Genomic DNA, 21,806 nt, shown 5'->3' with positions numbered 1-21,806 from the left:
TGTGGTGGCTCCTCAGTAAGTTAAATCTGGAGTTACCCTGTGACCCAGTCATTCCACTCCTGGGGGTATACCCTAAAGAATTGAAAACAGGTGCTCAAACAAAACTGGTACACAAATGTTCATAGCAGCACTGTTCACAGTAGCCAAATTGTGGGAATAATCCAAATGTCCATTAATGGATGAAAGGGAAAAAACAAAATGTGGTATAACCATGAAATGGAATATTATTCGGCCATATAAAAAGAATGAAGTACTGACACGTGGTCCAACCTTGATGAACCTCAAAAACATGCTAAGTGAAAGAATCAAGTCACAAAAGGATAGGTGTTATCATTCCAGTGCTATGGGATATCCAAAATACACAAATCTGTAGCGACAGAAAGCAGAACAGTGGTTGCCAGGGGCTAGGGAAGGGAGTGGGGAGTGACTGCTTAATGGGGACAGGTTTCCTTTTGGGGTGATGCCAGTGTTCTGGAGTTACTGATAATGGTTGCACAGTATTTTGACTATACTATGTATCACTAAATTGTGCACTTTAAAATGCTTACAATGGTGAATTTTATGTTATGTATATTTTACCATGATTTTTTTTAATCATACAGAAGGCCAAGGAGGCAGGAACAGGTCTGAGAGGGCAAAGGAGGCCTCTGGGCGTGCAGTCTGAGGCCGGCACGATGGAGTCTGACTTTCTCGTGCAGGCACTCGCTGAGGCTCAACCCAGCTGACCGCAGTGACAACGGGTCCTGACAGCTGAGCTCTCTCCAACGCTGAGTTTGGGAAATTGATTCTTCTCCCAGCACTGTTGATCGATCTGGTTTGCAGAAAGTAGCTCTGGCTGTCACGCCACTCTCAGCGATGGGCGGCTTTCCCTCTTTTTCTCCCTCCAGAACAGAGAGAGGGGACGTCGCCGGCTGGGCCCACGCTGACTGAGGGGAGCCGCCTCCCAGGCATTCCCAGCAAAGCCCTCCTGACAGAAACTTTGCTGCAGAGAAATGAGGCAGAGAAACAAAAGTGAGTGGGGGAAGGACAGGCAGGCTCCCGCTGCTCCACCTGTCTGGGAGGGGGGACCTGGAAAGTCACCCCTGCCCAGGACCCTTTGGGAATCCAGATGCAGGTTGGAGATGGAGATGCAGGTCTGGGTTCAAGCCACACGTCAGCAGCTCAGTGGCCAGCCCTGGGCAGGTCATATCACCTCATTGAGCCTCAGTTTCCCCATCTAGAAAATGGGGCTAATGGTGGTATATTAGTCAGGGTCCCCCAGAGGAACAACCAGTAGAATTTTTTTTAAATTAAGAGTTGTATTTTGGGACTTCCCTGGTGGTCCAGTGGTTAAGATTCCACACTCCCAATGCAGGGGACCCGGGTTTGATCCCTGGTCAGGGAACTAGATCCCACATGCCGCAACTAAGAACCCGCGTGCCGCAGGAAAGACCCAACATGGCCAAATAAATAAATATTAAGAAAAAAAAAAAAGAGTTGTATTTCAGGGACTTAACTCACATGGTTGAGGCTGGCGAGTCTGAATTGGTCGAGCAGGCCAGCAGGCTGGAAACTGTCAGGTGGGCGTAAGTGCTGCCATCTTGAGGCAGAATTTCTTCCTCAGTTTTGTTCTTAAGACCTTCAACTGACTGAATGAAGCCCACCTGTGTTATTGCGAATATTTTCCTTTAGTTAACATCAACTGATGTTGATGTTAACCCCATCTACAGAATGCCTTCACAGCAGTACATGTATTAGTGTATGACTGAATAACTGGTTACTATGGGCCAGCCAAATGGACGTATAACACTTACTGTCACAGGCAGTGTCAACTCCTAGTCTGCCATAAGAATGAAATGAAATGACACCTGTACATGCTTAGCTCAGTGCTCACAGGGAGAAGCACATGTCAGTAAATGTTTGCCTTTATGACTGGTGCAGTGGTGATAAAATATGCATTCTTAGGGCCTTTCTGGGACAGTTTTATGATGATCGTTATACTTATCCTTTCTGTCATTCACTTATTTTTTCATTCCACATATTTATGGAGCCACCTACTGTGTGCCAGCCACTGTTCTAGGGAACAGCAGTGAACAAAATGGACAAAACTCTCTGCCCTCCTCGAGTTTACTTTCTAGTGAGGAAAACACAAACAAAAACGCTAAATAAGTGGTGTGCTACATGATAAGCATTGTGACGACATATAAAGCAGAAGAGGGAGAGGATAAGATGGGGGCTGAAGTTTTTTTTTTTTGATTTTTAAAATTTATTTATTTTATTTATTTATTTTTGGCTGCGTTGGGTCTTTGTTGCTGCACGCAGGCTTTCTCCAGTTGCAGAGAGCGGGGTCTACTCTTTGTTGCGGTGCAGGGGCTTCTCTTGTTGCGGAACACGGGCTCTAGGCGTGCAGGCTTCAGTAGTTGTGGCACACAGCCTCAGCAGTTGTGGCGCACAGGCTTAGTTGCTCTGCAGCATGTGGGATCTTCCCGGACCAGGGCTCGAACCCATGTCCCCTGCAGTGGCAGGAGGATTCTTAACCACTGCGCCACCAGGGAAGTCCCCGGGGGCTGAAGTTTTAAATAGAGTGTTGGAGGAGGCCTCACTGAGAAGGTGAGCAAAGCCATAAGGAGGTGAGGGAGCCTTGCAGGTATATAGGGACAGAGAGAACAATCAGTGCAAAGGCCCTGAGGTAGGAATGTGCCTGATGTGTGAGGGGAGTGTGGCTGGAATGGAGTGAGCGAGGGGGAGGGGGCAGGATAAGATCAAGGTAAAGCCAGCCAAGGTAAGGCTCAGGCTTTGCATAAACCCTCCTCCAGCACAGCTAGGGGTCCTCTTTCTCTGCTGGGATGCTTGCATCACACCCAAGTTAGACCACAAAGTTAGACCACAGTGGGCTGGCGGGGCTTCCCAAACTCTTGCCACAGAAAAGGGAAAAAAAGTACCTCTCAAGGGGACAATAATAAGTTACCAGTGATACTGAGGGAACTCTGGGTGCTGGGCACCACATTGAACGTGCTTCACAACACTCTCTGAGGCAGACTCCATCAGAAACCCATTTTATACATGAGGAAATTGAGACCCAGAGAGGCAAGGTCACTGGCTGCTACAGAATCTTAACTGGGCACCAGCTCTAATGGAGGCCACACAGTCAGCAAAACAGCAGGGCAGCCAAGTGCCTGAGTGTCATGTTTAAGGACTCATTAAAAAGACGGAGGTGCAGATTTTACAAGGAGTGGGAGAGGGGACAGGAAGCCAGGATGGGCCGGTCCACACACCAGGTCTTTTCACAGGGGCCTTCAGGAAGTACAGGCCTTCACTTTGGCAGCCAGACTGGGGGAAGCCGAGGAGAAGATCAAGGTCCTACATTCAGGTGTGTATCTGGCACATGCCCCCTGCCCTCGTGCAGCGCCCCAGCCAGTCAGACCAGGAGGCCCAGTGGGAGTAGGAGGGGGCAGGGACACTGAACACAGGGTCAGGTGTTCTAGAATCAGGAAGGCAAGAAAGGAGTTTGGAAAGGGAGAGGAAAGACCTACATTACCCAGCAGGGATCAGAGCCCCAGCCCCGGGGGTTGTACTACTGTGGAGAGAGGGTTTGAGATAGAATTCAATCCAGGGGAGCAAATGCAGTGCCTACAAGGGCCAGGCATGCAGCCAAGCTGGCTGGATTAGGGAATGCAGTAGGGAAGGGTGGTGTGTGGGTCAAACTGGAGAACCCAGGCCTGATCTAAAGAGGTGGTCACTGCTGAGCCCCAGCCAGGCAATGCCCAGTATAGCCAGTCCCTTCCATTTTGCTAGAGAAATCAGAAATCTGGAATTTTATGAGAAATCCCTCATTATAATATACATGTATCTATTGACTTTGTTGCTCCTCCCGTCCCCTCACTTCCAGAGCTGGACCTCAGGGTGAGTGAGCTCATGGACAGGTGACCCCACCCAGGTCCTGGAGTGACCTTAAAGGTGTTAGGTGGCTGATATCCCAGGTCCTGGAACAGACTGCCCCCCTCCAATTACTTGGGTCCCCTGAGCTTCAGAGACTCATAGAGAATCATGTCATCTGCCCTCTGCACCCTGGCCATGCCACAGCCCTCCCTCCAGCTCGAAGCCCTTCTAGGGGCAGGAAACTCACTACTTGTCACCAGTTCTAACTGAGAGAAAAATCTTTGCTCACTTCCCCAAGCTTCATTCTGCCTTCCGGGCCCCAGAGAAGGGGAACGGTTCCACTGTCCTGGGGGTGGAGGGCCTTACTCCGGCACTTTAATTTTTCCCAGCGTTAAAGGCTACGCAGACAGAGCTGCTGGAGCTGCGGCGGAAATACGATGAGGAGGCGGCATCCAAGTAAGTGAATGCCATGCTGAGGTGTGCTAGCTGCCTCTGCCCCTCCCAGACATGCCTCCTGCCTCTGCCCCTCCAGATATGCCTCGTCCCTCTGACCTTCCCAGACACGCCTCCTCCCTCTGACCTTCCCAGACACGCCTCCTCCCTCTGACCCTCCAGACACGCCTCCTCCCTCTGACCTTCCAGACACGCCTCCTCCCTCTGACCTTCCAGACACGCCTCCTCCCTCTGACCCTCCAGACACACCTCCTCCCTCTAACCCTCCAGACACGCCTCCTCCCTCTGACCTTCCAGAAATGCCTCCTCCTTCAGACCTTCCAGACACGCCTCCTGCCTCTGACCTTCCAGAAATGCTTCCTCCTTCTGACCTTCCAGACACGCCTCCTGCCTCTGACCCTGCAGACACGCCTCCTCCCTCTGACCCTCCTGACACGCCTCCTCCCTCTGACCCTCCAGACACGCCTCCTCCCTCTGACCTTCCAGAAATGCCTCCTCCCTCTGACCCTCCAGACACACCTCCTCCCTCTGACCTTCCTAGACACGCTTCCTCCCTCTGACCCTCCAGACACCACTCCTGCCTCTGACCTTCCCAGACACGCCTCCTCCCTCTGACCCTCCTGACACTTCTTCTCCCTCTGACCTTCCAGACACGCCTCCTCACTCTGACCCTCCTGACACGCCTCCTCCCTCTGACCTTCCCGACACGCCTCCTCCCTCTGACCCTCCAGACACGCCTCCTCCCTCTGACCCTCCAGACACGCCTCCTCCCTCTGACCTTCCAGACACGCCTCCTCCCTCTGAGCTTCCCAGACACGCTTCCTCCCTCTGACCTTCCCAGACACGCTTCCTCCCTCTGACCCTCCTGACACGCCTCCTCCCTCTGACCCTCCAGACACGCCTCCTCCCTCTGACCTTCCCGACACGGCTCCTCCCTCTGACCTTCCAGACACGCCTCCTCCCTCTGACCCTCCAGACACGCCTCCTCCCTCTGACCTTCCAGGCACGCCTCCTCCCTCTGACCTTCCCAGACACACCTCCTCCCTCTGACCTTCCCAGACACGCCTCCTCCCTCTGACCTTCCAGACACGCCTCCTCCATCTGACCCTCCAGACACGCCTCCTCCCTCTGACCTTCCCAGACACGCTTCCTCCCTCTGACCTTCCCAGACACGCTTCCTCCCTCTGACCTTCCAGGCACGCCTCCTCCCTCTGACCTTCCCAGACACACCTCCTCCCTCTGACCTTCCCAGACACGCCTCCTCCCTCTGACCTTCCAGACACGCCTCCTCCCTCTGACCCTCCAGACACACCTCCTCCCTCTGACCTTCCCAGACACGCTTCCTCCCTCTGACCTTCCCAGACACGCTTCCTCCCTCTGACCCTCCTGACACGCCTCCTCCCTCTGACCCTCCAGACACGCTTCCTCCCTCTGACCTTCCCAGACACGCTTCCTCCCTCTGACCCTCCTGACACGCCTCCTCCCTCTGACCCTCCAGACACGCCTCCTCCCTCTGACCCTCCTGACACGCCTCCTCCCTCTGACCTTCCCGACACGCCTCCTCCCTCTGACCCTCCAGACACGCCTCCTCCCTCTGACCCTGCAGACACGCCTCCTCCCTCTGACCCTCCTGACACGCCTCCTCCCTCTGACCTTCCCGACACGCCTCCTCCCTCTGACCCTCCAGACACGCCTCGTCCCTCTGACCTTCCAGAAATGCCTCCTCCTTCTGACCTTCCAGACACGCCTCCTCCCTCTGACCTGCCCAGACACGCCTCCTCCATCTGACCCTCCAGACAAGCCTCCTCCCTCTGACCCTCCAGACACGCCTCCTCCCTCTGACCTATCAGACACGCCTCCTCCCTCTGACCTTCCAGACACGCCTCCTCCCTCTGACCTTCCCAGACACGCCTCCTCCCTCTGACCCTCCAGACACACCTCCTGCCTCTGACCTTCCCAGACACGCCTCCTCCCTCTGACCCTCCTGACACTTCTCCTCCCTCTGACCTTCCAGACACGCCTCCTCCCTCTGACCCTCCTGACACTTCTCCTCCCTCTGACCTTCCCGACACGCCTCCTCCCTCTGACCCTCCTGACACGCCTCCTCCGACCCTCCAGACACGCCTCCTCCCTCTGACCTTCCAGACACGCCTCCTCCCTCTGACCTTCCCAGACACGCCTCCTCCCTCTGACCTTCCCAGACACGCCTCCTCCCTCTGACCTTCCCAGACACGCCTCCTCCCTCTGACCCTCCAGACACGCCTCCTCCCTCTGACCCTCCTGACACGCCTCCTCCCTCTGACCTATCAGACACGCCTCCTCCCTCTGACCTTCCCAGACACGCCTCCTCCCTCTGACCTTCCCAGACACGCCTCCTCCCTCTGACCTTCCAGACACACCTCCTCCCTCTGACCTTCCCAGACACGCTTCCTCCCTCTGACCCTCCAGACACCACTCCTGCCTCTGACCTTCCCAGACACGCCTCCTCCCTCTGACCCTCCTGACACTTCTCCTCCCTCTGACCTTCCAGACACGCCTCCTCCCTCTGACCCTCCTGACACGCCTCCTCCCTCTGACCTTCCCAGACACGCTTCCTCCCTCTGACCCTCCAGACACGCCTCCTCCCTCTGACCCTCCAGACACGCCTCCTCCCTCTGACCTTCCAGACACGCCTCCTCCCTCTGACCTTCCAGACACGCCTCCTCCCTCTGACCCTCCAGACACGCCTCCTCCCTCTGACCCTCCTGACACGCCTCGTCCCTCTGACCTTCCTGAAATGCCTCCTCCTTCTGACCTTCCAGACACGCCTCCTCCCTCTGACCTTCCCAGACACGCCTCCTCCATCTGACCTTCCAGACACGCCTCCTCCCTCTGACCCTCCAGACACGCCTCGTCCCTCTGACCTTCCTGAAATGCCTCCTCCTTCTGACCTTCCAGACACGCCTCCTCCCTCTGACCTTCCCAGACACGCCTCCTCCATCTGACCCTCCAGACACACCTCCTCCCTCTGACCCTCCAGACATGCCTCCTCTTTCTGATATTCTCCCTCTGATTCTACCTGAAACACCCATTTAATTAAGTACTCTCTGCTCCACACCCGCATAGGCACACAGCTGTTCCCCAGTTATTTGTGGTACCATCCGTGTAGCACAAACTATAAAGGGCATTCTGGGTTTCCAGCTAAGCAGACTCTGGGCCTCTGCCTTGCCCCAGCCTCCAGGGGCTGTCCCCACTCCCTAGCTTCACAGTCCAACCCTCAGGGCCAAGTGTCATTAACTTAAATTACTCTGGACTCAACATTTCTTCAGGCTTTAAGATATCACTTAATCCACAAACACTTATTTAGCACCTACTGCTTACCCAGTGCTATGCTGGGTCCCTGGAGGAAACACCAGAACATGGGCCTGTCCTCAGTCAAGGAGAGGAGACAGACACTAACTGATGTACAGGAATAAAGTCTTTCATTCAATAAAGTCTTTCATTCACAGACACTATTGAGCACTTACTGTATGTCTGACACCGTTGTGGCCACATGGTAAATGCTGTGAAGGGAAAAACCAGGAGCAGCAAGAGAGAATAACATGGAGGGATGGGTCCTATTATCCAGGGTAGTCAGGGAGGACTTCCCAGAGGAGATGACCTTCAGAATGAGGTCTCAAAGATGGGAAGGAGATGGCCACATGAAGAATGCTTGGAACGTTGCTCTGGGCAGTGGGAACAGCTTATGCAAAGGCCTTGAATTGGAACATGCGTGTAGCACATGTGTGGCTTTTAGTCACCAAATGCTCCCTGCAGGCCCCTTTGGCCCCACCCCTTGCTAGGCAGAGGGGCAGCCAAGGTGGATGAGGCCTGTCCAGATCCTTTAGGCGCTGGCAACCCAGGGAGGTGGGGAGGCAGCAAAATAAATGAGGGTAGTTGAGGGAGGCCTCCTAGGAGAACACTTTGTAGCTGAGTTTAAAGCTCAGGCCCTGTTCTCTTGAGGAAGGCGTCCAGGTGGAAGGCATAGCAGAGGCAAAGGCTGGGCGGTGTAGCTAGCTCTGTGGCACCTTCAGAGAGTGGACCCCTGTGGGAGATGGGAAGCCAGGCTGCCTGGAAGGGATACAGTGCTGAGACCCCGTTTTCATTTCCCCCCAGCCTGTATTCTTTCCCCGTCCCCCCAGCTTGGTTTCTCTCCAGTAGGAAGGATGGAAGGCAGCCTTCTTGAGGCCTCCATTGCAAGACCCTTGGGTTGGCAGGGGCTGGGGGCTTTCAGGAATGGCGGGGGCCCTGGTGGCTGCCAGAATCCCTTCCTCAGGGCCTCATCTTTCTGTCTCAGGGCAGATGAAGTCGGCCTGATCATGACCAACCTGGAGAAAGCTAATCAGGTGAGGAGACGTGTGCTGGGGGCTCATTCTCCCCGGGGCGGGGGTCTCTGGCCAGGCGGAGAGAAGGGAGCTGAGCTCAATCAATATTAATTGAACTACATGCCATGCTGCGTGCTGGGGCTGGGAGCTGTCTGGGACTCAGCCCCTGAGTTCCCAGAGGAAGGAGGGTGGGGTACAGACAGAACCCTCAGAAATAGGGTGATGCAGGCAGCAACGGTTGGGGAAAGGGCACCAGACCCAGACTTGGGTCAGGGAAGACATCTCACAGGAAGGGTCGTGGAGCTGAGACCTGACAAGTAACTTGAGACTGTAGAGGGATGGATTCTAGGCACGGGACGGCCCTGGTAACACCCAGGAAGCAGCCTGCAGAACGTGACAAGTGCCCTTCCCCGTGGGAGGAAGGCAGAGCAGTGACTAGAGATCCCAGGCCCATCCCCAGGCTAAGCTGGGACATGGGTCTCTCTCAACCAGACTGAGTGAGGAGCTATGTTCCATAGAGCCGGGGGCGGTGACGAGGGACAAGCCCGGGGCTGCTTCTCTCCCTCCATCCCCACCTGGGGTCTCCACCAGACTCCTCACTCAATCACCAGGCAGGCACTGTGTGAACCCTAACCTTCCCTTGGGGCCCCATATCCTAGTCCCAGCCCGGTCCTTGTAAGTCCTTCAGCCTCTCCGAGTCTCAGTTTTCACATTTATAAGTGGGGTTCCCGCGTCCTGCCTTCCTCTGGCTTCAGATGTGTTGCCATCTGCGGGACAGAGTTGGGCAGGACTTTGAAAGGAGGTAAGATGTGGCCATAAGGGTCCGGTCTGGAGTCCTGCGGGCCTACTGCATCTCTCCCCAGTCCCCTGCAACACCAGCAGCCAGGGGCATGGCCAGGAGGGGTCAGCACTGTGACGGGGCAAGTGGTCATTTCCCTGGGGGTGGTTGAGGGAGGCCTCCTAGGAGGACACTTTGCGGCTGGGTTCTAAAGCCCAGGCGCTGTTCTCTTGAGGAATGGCGTTCCAGGCAGAGGGCACAGCAGAGGCAAAGGCTGGATGCGTGGCTGTGCCAGCCTAAGGATAGGGTGCTCCCTCCTGCAAAGGAAGGTTGGAAAAGAATAACGTTTTTTAGGTTAATTTTTTGAATAGGTAATCCATTTACTTAGTTCAAAACTGAAAAAGATACATTAGGGCATAGCCGGGAAACTCCATCTACCCTCCCTGAACTTGTCCCCGGTTCCCCTCTCCGTAGCAACCTCTGTTACAGTGTCTGGGGTCTCCTCCCAGAGATTCCTTCACAAGCCCATGAATATCTACTTTTACCCTTTTCTAAAACAAAAATGAGGGACTTCCCTGGCGGTCCAGTGGTTAAGACTCCACACTTCCAATGCAGGGGGCCCGGGTTCAATCCCTGGTTGGGGAACTAAGATCCCACATGCCGTGTCACCAAAAATAAATAAATAAAAGAAAGAAATCATCACAACCTTGGTATGCATATCCTTAAGAGAATAATTAGCAACTTTAAAAAAATAATTATTATTCATACTATGTACACCCTCCTGAACCTTACTTTTTCTGTGTATGTGTCTTAGAGCTTGTTTCGTATCTGTATGTAAAGCAGTTCCTTCTGTTTCACAGCTGCGTCGTATTGCACTACATGGACGCACCATCAGCTAACCCAGGGGAAGGCAAACTTTCTATAGAGGACCGGAGAGTAAATATTTTCGGCCTTGCAAGTCACTGTGACATCTATTCCGCTTTGCAGTGATAGAGTGAAGCATAGACGATGTGGAAACGAATGGGCACGGCTGTGTTCCAGTAAAACTTTATTTACATAAACAGGCAGCAGGTTGCAGTTTGCCAACCTCTGGTCTAACTCATACCCTATTGATAAACGTTTATGGTATTTCCAGTATTTTACCATCATCCTCCATACTGCAGTGAATAACCTCGTACAGATATCATTTCATACATACCCAAGCCACTGTATAGGGCAAATTCCTAGAAGTGGAACCGTTGGGTGAAAGAGCTGTGCGTTTATAATTTGGCAAATGTGACCAAACTGCCTTCCATGCGGTTGTGCCAATTCACACGCCCTCCAGCAAGGTCTGAGAGGGCCTGTTTCCTGATAGCCTCACCAGCACTGTGTGTCGGCAAACTTTTGGATCTCTGCCAATCAAATAGGCTTAAGAAGAGCAATCTTAGAGTAGTTTGAATAGGAAGCATTTTTAATAATGTTTATTTTTTCCTGAGTATAAAACTAAAACCTGGGCTTCCCTGGTGGCGCAGTGGTTGGGAGCCCGCCTGCCGATGCAGGGGACACGGGTTCGTGCCCCGGTCCGGGAAGATCCCACATGCCGCGGAGCGGCTGGGCCCGTGAACCATGGCCGCTGAGTCTGCGCGTCCGGAGCCTGTGCTCCGCAACGGGAGAGGCCACAACAGTGAGAGGCCCGCGTACCGGAAAAAAAAAAACAACAAAAAAAAACCTAAAACCTGCTCATTGTAGAGTATTGAGAAAGAAGTAAATGTCATCATATTTAGTCTTTAATATCTGTATTTATTAATACTATCCTAAATGTGAACAAGAGTATTCTGGAGCAGAGCAGATCATTATTACTTGTATAGTAAAAACCATGCCAGTTTGCCCCAGTTCTTCCCCTGGGGTGACAAGACGAGAACCAGATACGCTCCTACATGCACCAGAGTTTGTGCTGTAGGCAAGGAATCACCCAAATATGAATCTGGGTGGTTGTATAGTATAGTAGAGGGACCTTCTGAGAAAGGGAGAGAAATCTACTCCCAAGTATCATGATGAACAGAGGGGCAAGGATCCTGGGTTTCTAGCGTTTGGAATATAAATACTTCTCTCCAGGGGAAGATAAGACGAGTAGCTTTAAACCCAGCTTTACAATCCAGGGGGTGTCTCCACGGTCTGGGTCTCATCCCCCCTTGAAATGTCAACAGACATCTCCCAGGAGGTGAATCTTTCTGGAGTTCTCACTAGCTAATCAGTCATGTATTAACTCCAAGGCTTGTCTTTTAGCCCAGATCCCAAGTTTCAGTCACATTTGCTCAGAATGCCCTTTGTGGAAACAAAAATATTTTCTCTACAACCCCACATGCCCAAAACCTTTCCCAAAACAAAACTGACTCCTAACTCGAACCATTCCTGGAACAAGGCAGGATACCAATAAACAAATCAGTTTAAACATAAATCAGTGAAATGTGCACATGGATGTGTGTGGATCTCTGTGCGTGTATAGTGGGCACAGCATCCTGATTGCTAAGGTCAGTGTGTAAGTTAAACTTAATCGCTATGACCTGTATCACCAGCTGGGGGTCAAGATACAACTGCAACTCTTTTAACTTTCCATAGTTCAAGATCCCATACACCCTGTTATTGTTAATAAAGTAAACCAGTTATTGACACATTTGTTCGTGTCAGGCATCAAGACAAGATACCTAATGATTTGTATTTTACCAAATCACTTACTTACAGAACAACCCCATGCGATAGTTGCTCTTATAATGCCCATTTTACAGACAGGGAAACTGAGTCCAGGGATATGAAGTTTCTTGCCCAAGGTCATACAACCAGAAAGAGAGACAAAGTACAGATTTCTTTCCAGGCCACAAGTCTACATTGTTAACATTTGGATGCTTCCTTCCAGGCTTTTTTCTTAGAAATTTTTGAAGAGTTAAGATTCAGTTTAGTAAACTGTGGCATTCTGATTTTAGATGTATTTCAACACTCCTCTACAGTTTCATTGCCCCCATTTCACAAAAGGAAAACTAAGACTCAGAGAGGGGAAGTAACTTGCCCAGGGGCCTGCAACAGCTTGTGAGGCACCTCTGCAGACACCATATGGCACAGGAGCTGGGGACAAACTCTGGCTTTTTGACTAGCCAGGCCTGAAGTTTACTTGGCAGACAGAAGTGGCCTGGGAACGTGTGAAAACTTGCCAGTTCCATCAAGACAGCATCTCCCTTCCTGCCCTAGTGAAGAGGGAATGTTCTAGCTCCTCTTGGATACACAGCAGGAAAACCAAGAGCCAACTCAAGGGTCCAGGACCCAGAAAGGAGGACCCCAGGCCCTCAGACCTGCCTTCCCAGCTGCTGCCTGAGACGGTGCAGGGAAGCAGTGGAGGGCCAGGGTGGGATCCAGTGTGACCCCTCTCACCTCTTGACCACACTTGCCCCATTTTCCTTCCCAGCGAGCCGAGGCTGCCCAGCGGGAGGTGGAAAGTCTTCGGGAACAACTTGCCTCCGTCAACAGCTCCATCCGCCTGGCCTGCTGCTCTCCTCAGGGACCCAGTGGGGTAAGGATGGTGGAGGAACCACGGGGAAAGGTTGGGAAAGGCCAGGTTTGTGGGTTTGAATATGTGGGTGACATTTTGTGGGTGGGCCATGCGCATTTGTGTGAAACTGTGCACACGAATGGGTGTGGGTCTCTGTGTTCATACTGTGGGCATAGCATTTTTATTGCCAAGGTCAGTGTGTAGTTAAACAATCACTGTGACTTGCTTCACCAGCTGAGGGTCAAAAACAACCGCAGCTCTTTTAACTTTTCAAGCTCAAGCTTCCATATACTTTGGAGTTTACGAGGCCAAAGAGGATCGTTTTAGTTGCCAGGTGCCCAGCAAGAGTGGGTAGGAGGGTGAGTTTGAGCAGTAGAGCAGCCGTGCAGTTTTGGTGGCTGCCACCAGGTGTTGCTGTTGACCACTGGTCTCACACTGCTGGGAAGCCGTGCTGCACTGCTGCAGGGATGCCCCACTGGTTCTCAGTCCCTCCCAGACAGCAGTGGGGCTGCTTGCCAAGAGCTGAGGTTGACACTCATGTCCGCCATGGGTTCCTAAAACATACCAGGGTGATTCTAATGAGGTTTCCCAACCAGCCACATGTTACAAAGAACCAATCTTTAGTCATCAACCCAGAGGTTCCTGTGTTAAGCCAGTTAGTCAGGACATCCTTCTCATTCCTCCAGGTTGGTGCCCCTTTGGGTCCTTGGGGACATTTCCTGCCAAGGGATTTTAATCAGGCCCACCCCAACCCACCCTTCTGTCATGTAATAAGAGTCTTCATTGTTCCTCTCCCAGAAAGCCTGGCTTCCTTATGTAAATTGGCCCACCTTCTTTCCAGATTTCTTTCCAGATATCAAGGAATGAAATTCATGATTGCTTACATAATAACACGTCTGCTCCAGGGTGATTTGCAGTCTCCATTCATGAACCTGAAGTGGCCCACATAATTTTCATTTCACCTGACACCCTGATACATAGACCTGTGTGTCTGTATCTGTCTTTCTGTTTAAATATTGGAATGGGGCTTCCCTGGTGGCGCACTGGTTGAGAATCCGCCTGCCGATGCAGGGGACACGGGTTCGTGCCCCGGTCCGGGAAGATCCCACATGCCGCGGAGAGGCTGGGCCCGTGAGCCATGGCCGCTGAGCCTGCGCGTCCGGAGCCTGTGCTCCGCAACGGGAGAGGCCACAGCGGTGAGAGGCCCGCGTACCGCAAAAAAAAAAAAAAAAAAAATTGGAATGAGTCTCTCTGAACGTGTGTTACTATGTATGTGTATCCGTTTGTGACCTTTGGGCAAATAACTGTATCCTTAACCTACCTGTGCCTCGGTTTCCTCATCTGTATAAATAGGACCTGCCTTATAGGGTTATTGAGAGGATTGCATAGTGCTTGGTTTGTAGTCTATGCTCAGTAAATATTTAATGCAGTGTTACTATTACTAGTGTGTTTGGGGTACGTCCAGGGTGTTTTTGCCCACGTGAGCGTGTGGCCTCTGAGCACATACATGTCTCTGTGTGTGATGGTGACACGTCTCCTTGGTGCCTGTGCATTTCCGTGCGTGTGCTTGTCAGCATGAGTATCCCCACAGGTACTTGTGTCAGTGTGTGCTGTGTCCGTAGGTGTGTGCACCTGTGCCCGTGTCCCAGGAGGCAGTGTGTATGTATCAACATGCCTGATGTCTGCACGATATAGAGAATGAACACAAGAAAGACTGAGAGCGAGAGCACTCATGAGGATGCCTCAGAGAGAATTTGCCAATGGTTCTTAATTAAACCCCATGGAAGCCAGCAAATCCCTGTGCTAATCAGCCATGAGGAACTTTGCTAGTTTGGGGGGTGAGCTTTTCTGAGCACAACAGTGGCGCTCGATGCTAATTAATTTAATGTGTTAGTGGCATCTGCTTCCTCTTTTAATTGGCATTTACCTCCGTAGAAGAATAGCTGGGGTTGGTAGTGGTCAGTTGTTTTTTTTTTCTTCGTAATGCTGCTTAGATTCATTTGTAACTGAGCTCAAGGGCAGCCTGACTTCAGGTCCCCTCAAAGAGAAACCTCTTCAAATTCAACCAGGACAAAGGGGCCATTTCCTAAAACCTGGAGAAGCTGTAGGGCATGGGGCTGGTGGCAAATTAGGATGAGGAAGGAATCACCCTAATATGGCTCGTGGCTGCAAGGTCTCAGGTCTAATCCTGTGGGTCTGTTGCTGCCTGGAGTGGGACCTGGGCCCAATGTAGAAACCCAAACCTTTGCTGTTCTCTCAGCCAGGAACATCCTATAACTAGCACTTCCTCACCCAACTGACTAGTTCTTTTTTGTTCCTTTTTTCTTGTTTTTTAAAAATATTTATTATTATTATTTTTTTGGCTGTGTCAGGTCTTAGTTGTGGCACGCGGGATCTTTCGTTGCAGTGTGCAGGCTCTTCGTTGCTCTTTGTTCTCTTTAGTTGTGGCACACGGGCTCCAGAGCACAGGGGCTCTGCAGTTGGCGGCATGCGGGCTCTTTTTGTTCCTTTTTAACAAATGTGTTATTGAAGTATAACATCCACGAGGGAAAATGTGCATAAGTGTACAACATTTGGAATTTTTCAAAGTGAACACAGCCCATAACCAGCATCCAGATCAACAATAAAACATTCTAGGGACTTCTCTGGTGGCACAGTGGTTAAGAATCCACCTGCCAATGCAGGGAACACGGGTTCAAGCCCTGGTCCGGGAAGATCCCACATGCCACAGAGCAACTAAGCCTGTGCGCCACAACTGCTGAGCCCATGTGCCACAGCTACTGAAGCCCGTGCACCTAGAGCCTGTGCTTCACAACAAGAGGAGCCACCACAATGAGAAGCCCGCACACTGCAACGAAGAGTGGCCCCCTCTCACCGCAACTACAGAAAACCCGTGTGCGGCAATGAAGACCCAACACAGCCATAAATAAATAAATAAATGAATGAATGAATAAATGAATGAATAAATAAATAATTTTTAAAACCACAATAAAACATTGTAGCACCCGGAAGCCTCCCTCGTGACCCCGTCCACGTGCCACTCCCCCTGACTTCTAACAGCACAGATGAGTTTTGCCTGTTTTGATATTTGATCTTAATAGAATCACGCATACACTTTGGTGTCTGGCTTCTTTGGCTCTATGATATATCCGGGAGAGTCTTCATGCTGTGTTGCAAGTAAATGTAGATTATTCGTTTTTGTTGCTGTCTAGTATTCTGTTGTGTGAGTATTCCACAATCTGTCTTTCCGGTTTGGAGCTATTACAGAGAGGGCTGCTGTGAACGTTCACATCCTGTGTCTTGGTGCACAAGTGCCCACATTTCTCCTGCATATATTCCACCAGGACTTAGGGCACCAAATTTTCACCTTTAGCAGAGGCTGCCAAGCAATTTTCCAAATCACTAACTTGTTCTTGAACTTCATCAGTTTAGACATACCTTCCTCCAAAAAACGTTCTCTGACCACTCCTCTCCCTCCTTATTTCTTTTCAAGAAGAGAGGGAAAGACATCCAGGCAGGTGGGACCAGCCTGAGCAAAGGCTCAGGAGTGGTAAGGGGAAAGCCACAGGCCTGTAAGAGGGGCTGAGTCACCCCAGGGAGCACAGCAGCCCTGCAGCCCCCTGCCCCACACCTCCCGGCCCCTCCAAGCCCCTGTTTGTGCCCAGGATAAGGTGAACTTCGCTCTGTGCTCGGGCCCTCGGCTTGAGGCTGCCCTGGCCTCCAAGGATCGGGAAATCCTGCGGCTGCTGAAGGATGTGCAGCACCTCCAGAACTCTCTGCAGGAGCTGGAGGAGACCTCCGCCAACCAGATTGCAGACCTGGAGCGGCAGCTCACGGCCAAGTCCGAGGCCATCGAAGTAGGTCTTGGGGAGGAGGTGGGCAGATGGGAGATGGGCGAGGAGTCCCCAGGCAGAAGGACGTGGACCAGCTTCACCATCTTTGTTCTTCTAGAAGCTAGAAGAGAAGCTCCAGGCACAGTCTGACTATGAAGAAATTAAAACAGAGCTGAGGTACTGTGTGGGGCGGGGCTCCATAGACCCCCCCCCCACCCCACAAGCCCTCTTGCCTGACCGGGGGCTGCCTGGGAAGATAGCAAGGGGCCCTCGGCAAAGTTCACCATCTTCCTCCCTCCCACCAGACCCCACTTTGTGGTACCCTTGTCAACTCTCCACTGACACCTTGGGTGTCATGCCCGGACCTTTGTCATCAAGAGCTGCCTGTGGGAAAGCATAGCCTTGCTGGTGCTGTAACTGGGCAGGGGGATGATGCCTTAATCAGATGAGCTCAAGCCACACTCCTCCAGGTGACAGCAGACCAGTTCACAAGCCCACTATTTAAGGCCTCTTGTGCAGTGAGTCCCGCGTTACATGGGGTCCTGGGGGCTGGGGTGCTTGCTCTCAATCAGGGAAGATAGCAGGTCGTAGCGCCTCTCCCCCGGCCTGGGGAACTGGCTGGCCTCACACTCTCTCCACTTTCCCTGGCAGCATCCTCAAAGCCATGAAGCTGGCCTCCAACACCTGCAGCCTCCCTCAGGTGCGTGTCCCCACACTGTCCCCACCGGGCAGGCTGCCCCTGAGAGCCTTGCACCAGCCATGCCCTCTCAGCCCTGCTGCTTGTCTCCTCAGGGCATGGCGAAGCCCGAAGACTCCCTGCTCATGGCAAAGGAGGCATTCTTCCCTGCGCAGAAATTCCTTCTGGAAAAGCCTGGTCTTTTGGCCAGCCCTGGTAGGGAAGGAGGGGTGCTCTTGGGGCTGAGGGCCCGGGGTGGGAGCTGCCTCTGGGCCTCTGGCCTCCTCCATGCCCTCAGACCAGTGCCTTCCACATGGGCCGGAGGATGATGGATAAAAGGCGGGCATGTTGACTGAGCGCCCCCTGGGTGCCAGGGGCTGAGCTGGGCGCCATCCACAGCTAAGCTGCCCCACAGGGTGCCACCCAATCCACACCCACACTCAGGGACACACAGCTCACTCAGGCCCTCCTGAGGCCCCCCGAAGGGCTCCCTCATGCCCTAGCCTTCGAGAGCAGCAGGAAGAGGGCACGGGACAAGGAGGGCATTCACACCGCACCCCCTACAGCAGACCACTGGGAATGACCTGCAGACACGCCTGTCTCCCCCAGATCGCCCCTTCTCCCCACACAGTGGCTTCATGACCTTCCAGCCACGTGGCCCCAGCCGAGACTTTCTGTGTGCTGCCTCCATTTCCTCATCTGTGAAATGGGGGCGGTAATGGGCCCTGTGTGGGTGGAGTAAGTTAGCAGCATGGGAAATACAAACGCATAGACAAGGGGTGCCGGGCGAGCACCCAGGAAGTGGGCGGTCCTGCTCTGGGATAGGGGTTAATCCTCCCAGGGCGAGGTGCTGGGCCCATAACGAGCGCTCAGTTAATGTGCTTGATGGTGGGAGGGGGGCTCCCCAGAACTGGCATTTGGCCCAAGCCTTGAGGGCTGGGGATCAGGGAAGGGGGAGCGTGTGTGGCAGGAAGAGCCCGTGTTGGCGCCTCGCGCCGCCGGACGCCTATAGCACTTGTCCCCACTCCCTCCTGCCCTGTGCCCCCTTCCTCTCCCTCCAAATTTCTGTCTCTTTGTATGTGTCTCTCTGCCTCTCACTGTTTCTCTGTCTCCCTGTTCCTATCTCTTTGTCCTTCTGTCGCTTTCTTTCCCTCTGTCTGTCTCTGTCTCTCTGCCTCTGCCTGTCTCTGTCTCTCCCATGTTATTTCTGTTTTCCTGTCTCTTTGTCTCTCTGTGTCTCTCTGTTATCTCTCTTCCTGTCTCTGTCTCTGTCTCTCCCCATCACTGGCTACCTCTCTGTCTTTCTCTCTGTCTCTCCTCTCTTCCCCTGTCTGTCTGCCTTGGTGTTCTAGAGGAAGACCCTTCAGAGGATGACGCCGTCAAGGATTCTCTGGGCGCGGAGCAGTCCTACGCATCCCCGCCACAGCTCCCACCGCCCCCAGGGCCCGAAGACCCCCTGTCCCCCAGCCCAGGGCAGCCCTTGCTGGGCCCTGGCCTCGGCCCTGATGGCCCTCGGACTTTCTCGCTGTCCCCCTTCCCCAGCCTGGCTTCAGGGGAGAGACTGGCAGGGGACACGCTGCTGTCCAAGCACATGATGCCCCCGGCCGCCTTCAAGGGGGAGGCGGGAGGCCTGCTGGTGTTCCCCCCGGCCTTCTATGGCGCCAAGCCGCCCACGGCCCCTGCCACCCCAGCCCCTGGCCCTGAGCCGCCCGGGGGCCCTGAGCCAGCAGAGGGCGGCGGCGGTGGCGGCGGCGCGGCCACCGCGGGGGCGGGGACAGAGGAGGAGCAGCTGGACACAGCGGAGATCGCATTCCAGGTGAAGGAGCAGCTGCTCAAACACAACATCGGGCAGCGGGTGTTTGGCCACTACGTGCTGGGCCTGTCCCAGGGCTCGGTCAGCGAGATCCTGGCCCGGCCCAAGCCCTGGCGCAAGCTCACGGTGAAGGGCAAGGAGCCCTTCATCAAGATGAAGCAGTTCCTGTCGGACGAGCAGAATGTGCTGGCCCTGAGGACCATCCAGGTGCGGCAGCGAGGTGAGCGCCGGCCGAGGGCCCACCCGCGGCGCACGGGCTCAGGCCTGCTCTCCACGACCCAGCGCAGGGCACGGGGCTGGCTGGGGTCTGAGCGCGCGGCTCGGGGTTCAGAGCCCTGGGTCTGCCACCTCACAGCCGTGTGACTCGGGGCCACTGACTCTGCCTTTCTGTGCCTCAGTTTCCCCTCCGGCCGCTGTGGTGCCGTTCAGGCTGATAGTGGGGGGAAAAGTCCGGGCCCCAGCGGCCGCCTTGGCAGATACCCGCTGAGCACCTCCAAGCCTCAGTTTCCCATCCGTACGACAGCCTGGGTGACTGCCAGCCTTGCCAGACTCAGTTTTTAGGGCAGTCCGTGTGAATGGCCCAAGTTTTGACCTCACAAACACCTGAGTTTGTGTCCGGCTCTGCCATCCATCTACTGAGTGACCTCAGGCAATCCACTTTAGCTGCTCTGTGCCTCGGTTTCCCCAGCTGTCAGCCTCATGGGGGCGTTAAATGAGCACACAGCATGGAGTGAGTCCTTGAGAGCTGTTAGCTTTGATGGCGGCTGCCGACAGTGGGTTTTGTTGTTGTTATTATTTCAAGCTAGAATCACTTGTAGGTCCCACAGTGTGTCACACAGACTAGCGAAGTGGTGGCCCTGCCACACACACACTCACGGTCTGGCCCTCAGAGGAGGGCACCAGCCTGTCGCCCTGCCCACCTCCAGGGACTGACCCCCAACATGCAGGTCCCCGCAGCAGACGCCCCCTTTCCTCCCCCAGGCAGTATCACCCCGAGAATCCGCACACCAGAGACCGGCTCGGATGACGCCATCAAGAGCATCCTGGAGCAGGCCAAGAAGGAGATCGAGTCGCAGAAGGGGGGTGAGTGTGACCGCAGCAGGTGAGGCCCGAGGCCTCCAGGGCCTGCTCTGAGAAGGAGGCAAGGCCTTGTCCACCTTCGTCCACTCCAGAGGGGACTCCAAACAGCTCAGAACCTCTTTGCCTCTTTCCAAACCTGCAGCCAAGTGAGGTCTAGGCCTGGAAAGTGCCAGATGCTAGCCAGTATGGAGCTACAAGCCACGTGTGGTTATAGCCATTTAAATTAACTAAAATTAAGTGAAATTAAAACCTCAGTTCTTCAGCCTCAGTAGCCACATCGCACAGGTGACGAGCGGCGGCCGTGCCGGGCAGCGCGCCCACAGAACGTTGCCCTCCCTGCGGGGTTCTGTTGGCAGTCCTGGTCTGGGTTGTCCAAATGTCCTCACCTTTCGGGAGGCGCAGTGACCGGTATTCACACAGGAGCTTGTAAAGCACAGAGGCCTGAGCCTCACCCCCGACCATCGGTCTCACCTTCCTTCTTGCACCTTACTTTCTAGTTCCCAGGGAAACACTGTTCCCCTGGCTTACTTCCACCTCTCAAACCTTGCCTACTGCGCTTTCCCAGTGGGTGCCACACTCAGAACTCAGTGGTTAAAAACAGCATAAATTTATCATCCTACAGTTCTGAAAGTCGGAAGTCCAAAGTCAGTCTCACTGGGCTACAGCTGCATTCTTCCTGGAGGCTCTAGGGGAAAATCTGTTTCCTTGCCTTTTTCAGCTTCTAGAGGGCGCCCAGATTCTTTGCCTTCTGGCCTCTTTCTTCATCTTAGCATCATAGCATCTTTAGTGTCTGTCTCTCTCTCATCTTTCTGCCTCCCTCTTATAAGCACCATTGTGATGATGTGGGGTCCACCCAGATAATCCAGGATAATCTCCTCATCTCAAAATTCTTAACTCTAATCACGTCTGCAAACTCCCTTTGCCATGTGAGGTAACATGTTCACAGGTCCCGGGGATTGGGACATGGATATCTTTGGGGGACCATTATTTAGCCTATCACAGTGCACTTTCTTCATCAACCCCTCAAACGTGGGGTTCCCCCAGAGCTCCACCCCAGGCCCTCTGACTTTCTTACTCTTCCTAGATGAGTTAATCCACTCCTGGAAATTCCAACAACCCTAACCCTAACCCTAACCCTAACCCTAACCCCATCCAGGGGTCACTTAACTTCTGAGTGCTTCTTTCAAGCTTGTCCATCCCCACCCCGACTGCCACCAGCCTAGTAAGCCACCATCATCACTTGCTGGGACTATTACAGTAGCCTATTTACTGGTTTTGCCAGTGACATTCTAGGCCATGCCCTGGCTCATTCTCCACCCAGAGGTCAGAGGGATCTTTCTAGAGGACACACATGGTCATATCACTATTCGAAATCGTTCCATGGCTCCCCATTACCCTCAGATAAAATCCCAAGTCTTCAACAAGGCCTACAGGCCCTATTATAGTCTTCAG

At 53.5% G+C, this 21,806-nt stretch overlaps 1 protein-coding gene across 15 annotated transcripts in view; it reads left to right on the top strand.

The window, feature by feature from the left end:
- The window catches only part of CUX2 (cut like homeobox 2), a 271,019-nt gene that overhangs the window by 229,108 nt on the left and 20,105 nt on the right, over positions 1-21,806 (top strand). For 13 of the 15 annotated variants that reach the window (XM_067015971.1, XM_067015979.1, XM_067015977.1 and 10 more), the window contains 11 exons: positions 888-1,011; positions 3,270-3,349; positions 4,248-4,314; positions 8,627-8,675; positions 12,869-12,973; positions 16,618-16,809; positions 16,904-16,962; positions 17,437-17,485; positions 17,557-17,677; positions 18,814-19,494; positions 20,256-20,357. In XM_067015971.1, the coding sequence (XP_066872072.1) occupies positions 888-1,011; positions 3,270-3,349; positions 4,248-4,314; positions 8,627-8,675; positions 12,869-12,973; positions 16,618-16,809; positions 16,904-16,962; positions 17,437-17,485; positions 17,557-17,677; positions 18,814-19,494; positions 20,256-20,357 (1,629 nt within the window). The remainder of the gene's footprint in view (positions 1-887; positions 1,012-3,269; positions 3,350-4,247; positions 4,315-8,626; positions 8,676-12,868; positions 12,974-16,617; positions 16,810-16,903; positions 16,963-17,436; positions 17,486-17,556; positions 17,678-18,813; positions 19,495-20,255; positions 20,358-21,806) is intronic. The other 2 variants (XM_059040793.2, XM_067015970.1) reach the window with 1 other exon arrangement.

The sequence above is a fragment of the Kogia breviceps genome, chromosome 15 (genome assembly GCF_026419965.1).
Source record: "Kogia breviceps isolate mKogBre1 chromosome 15, mKogBre1 haplotype 1, whole genome shotgun sequence".
Classification (NCBI taxonomy): domain Eukaryota; kingdom Metazoa; phylum Chordata; class Mammalia; order Artiodactyla; family Physeteridae; genus Kogia; species Kogia breviceps.
Note: the sequence above shows the minus strand (reverse complement) of the source record. Positions and strands in the feature narration are given on the sequence as shown.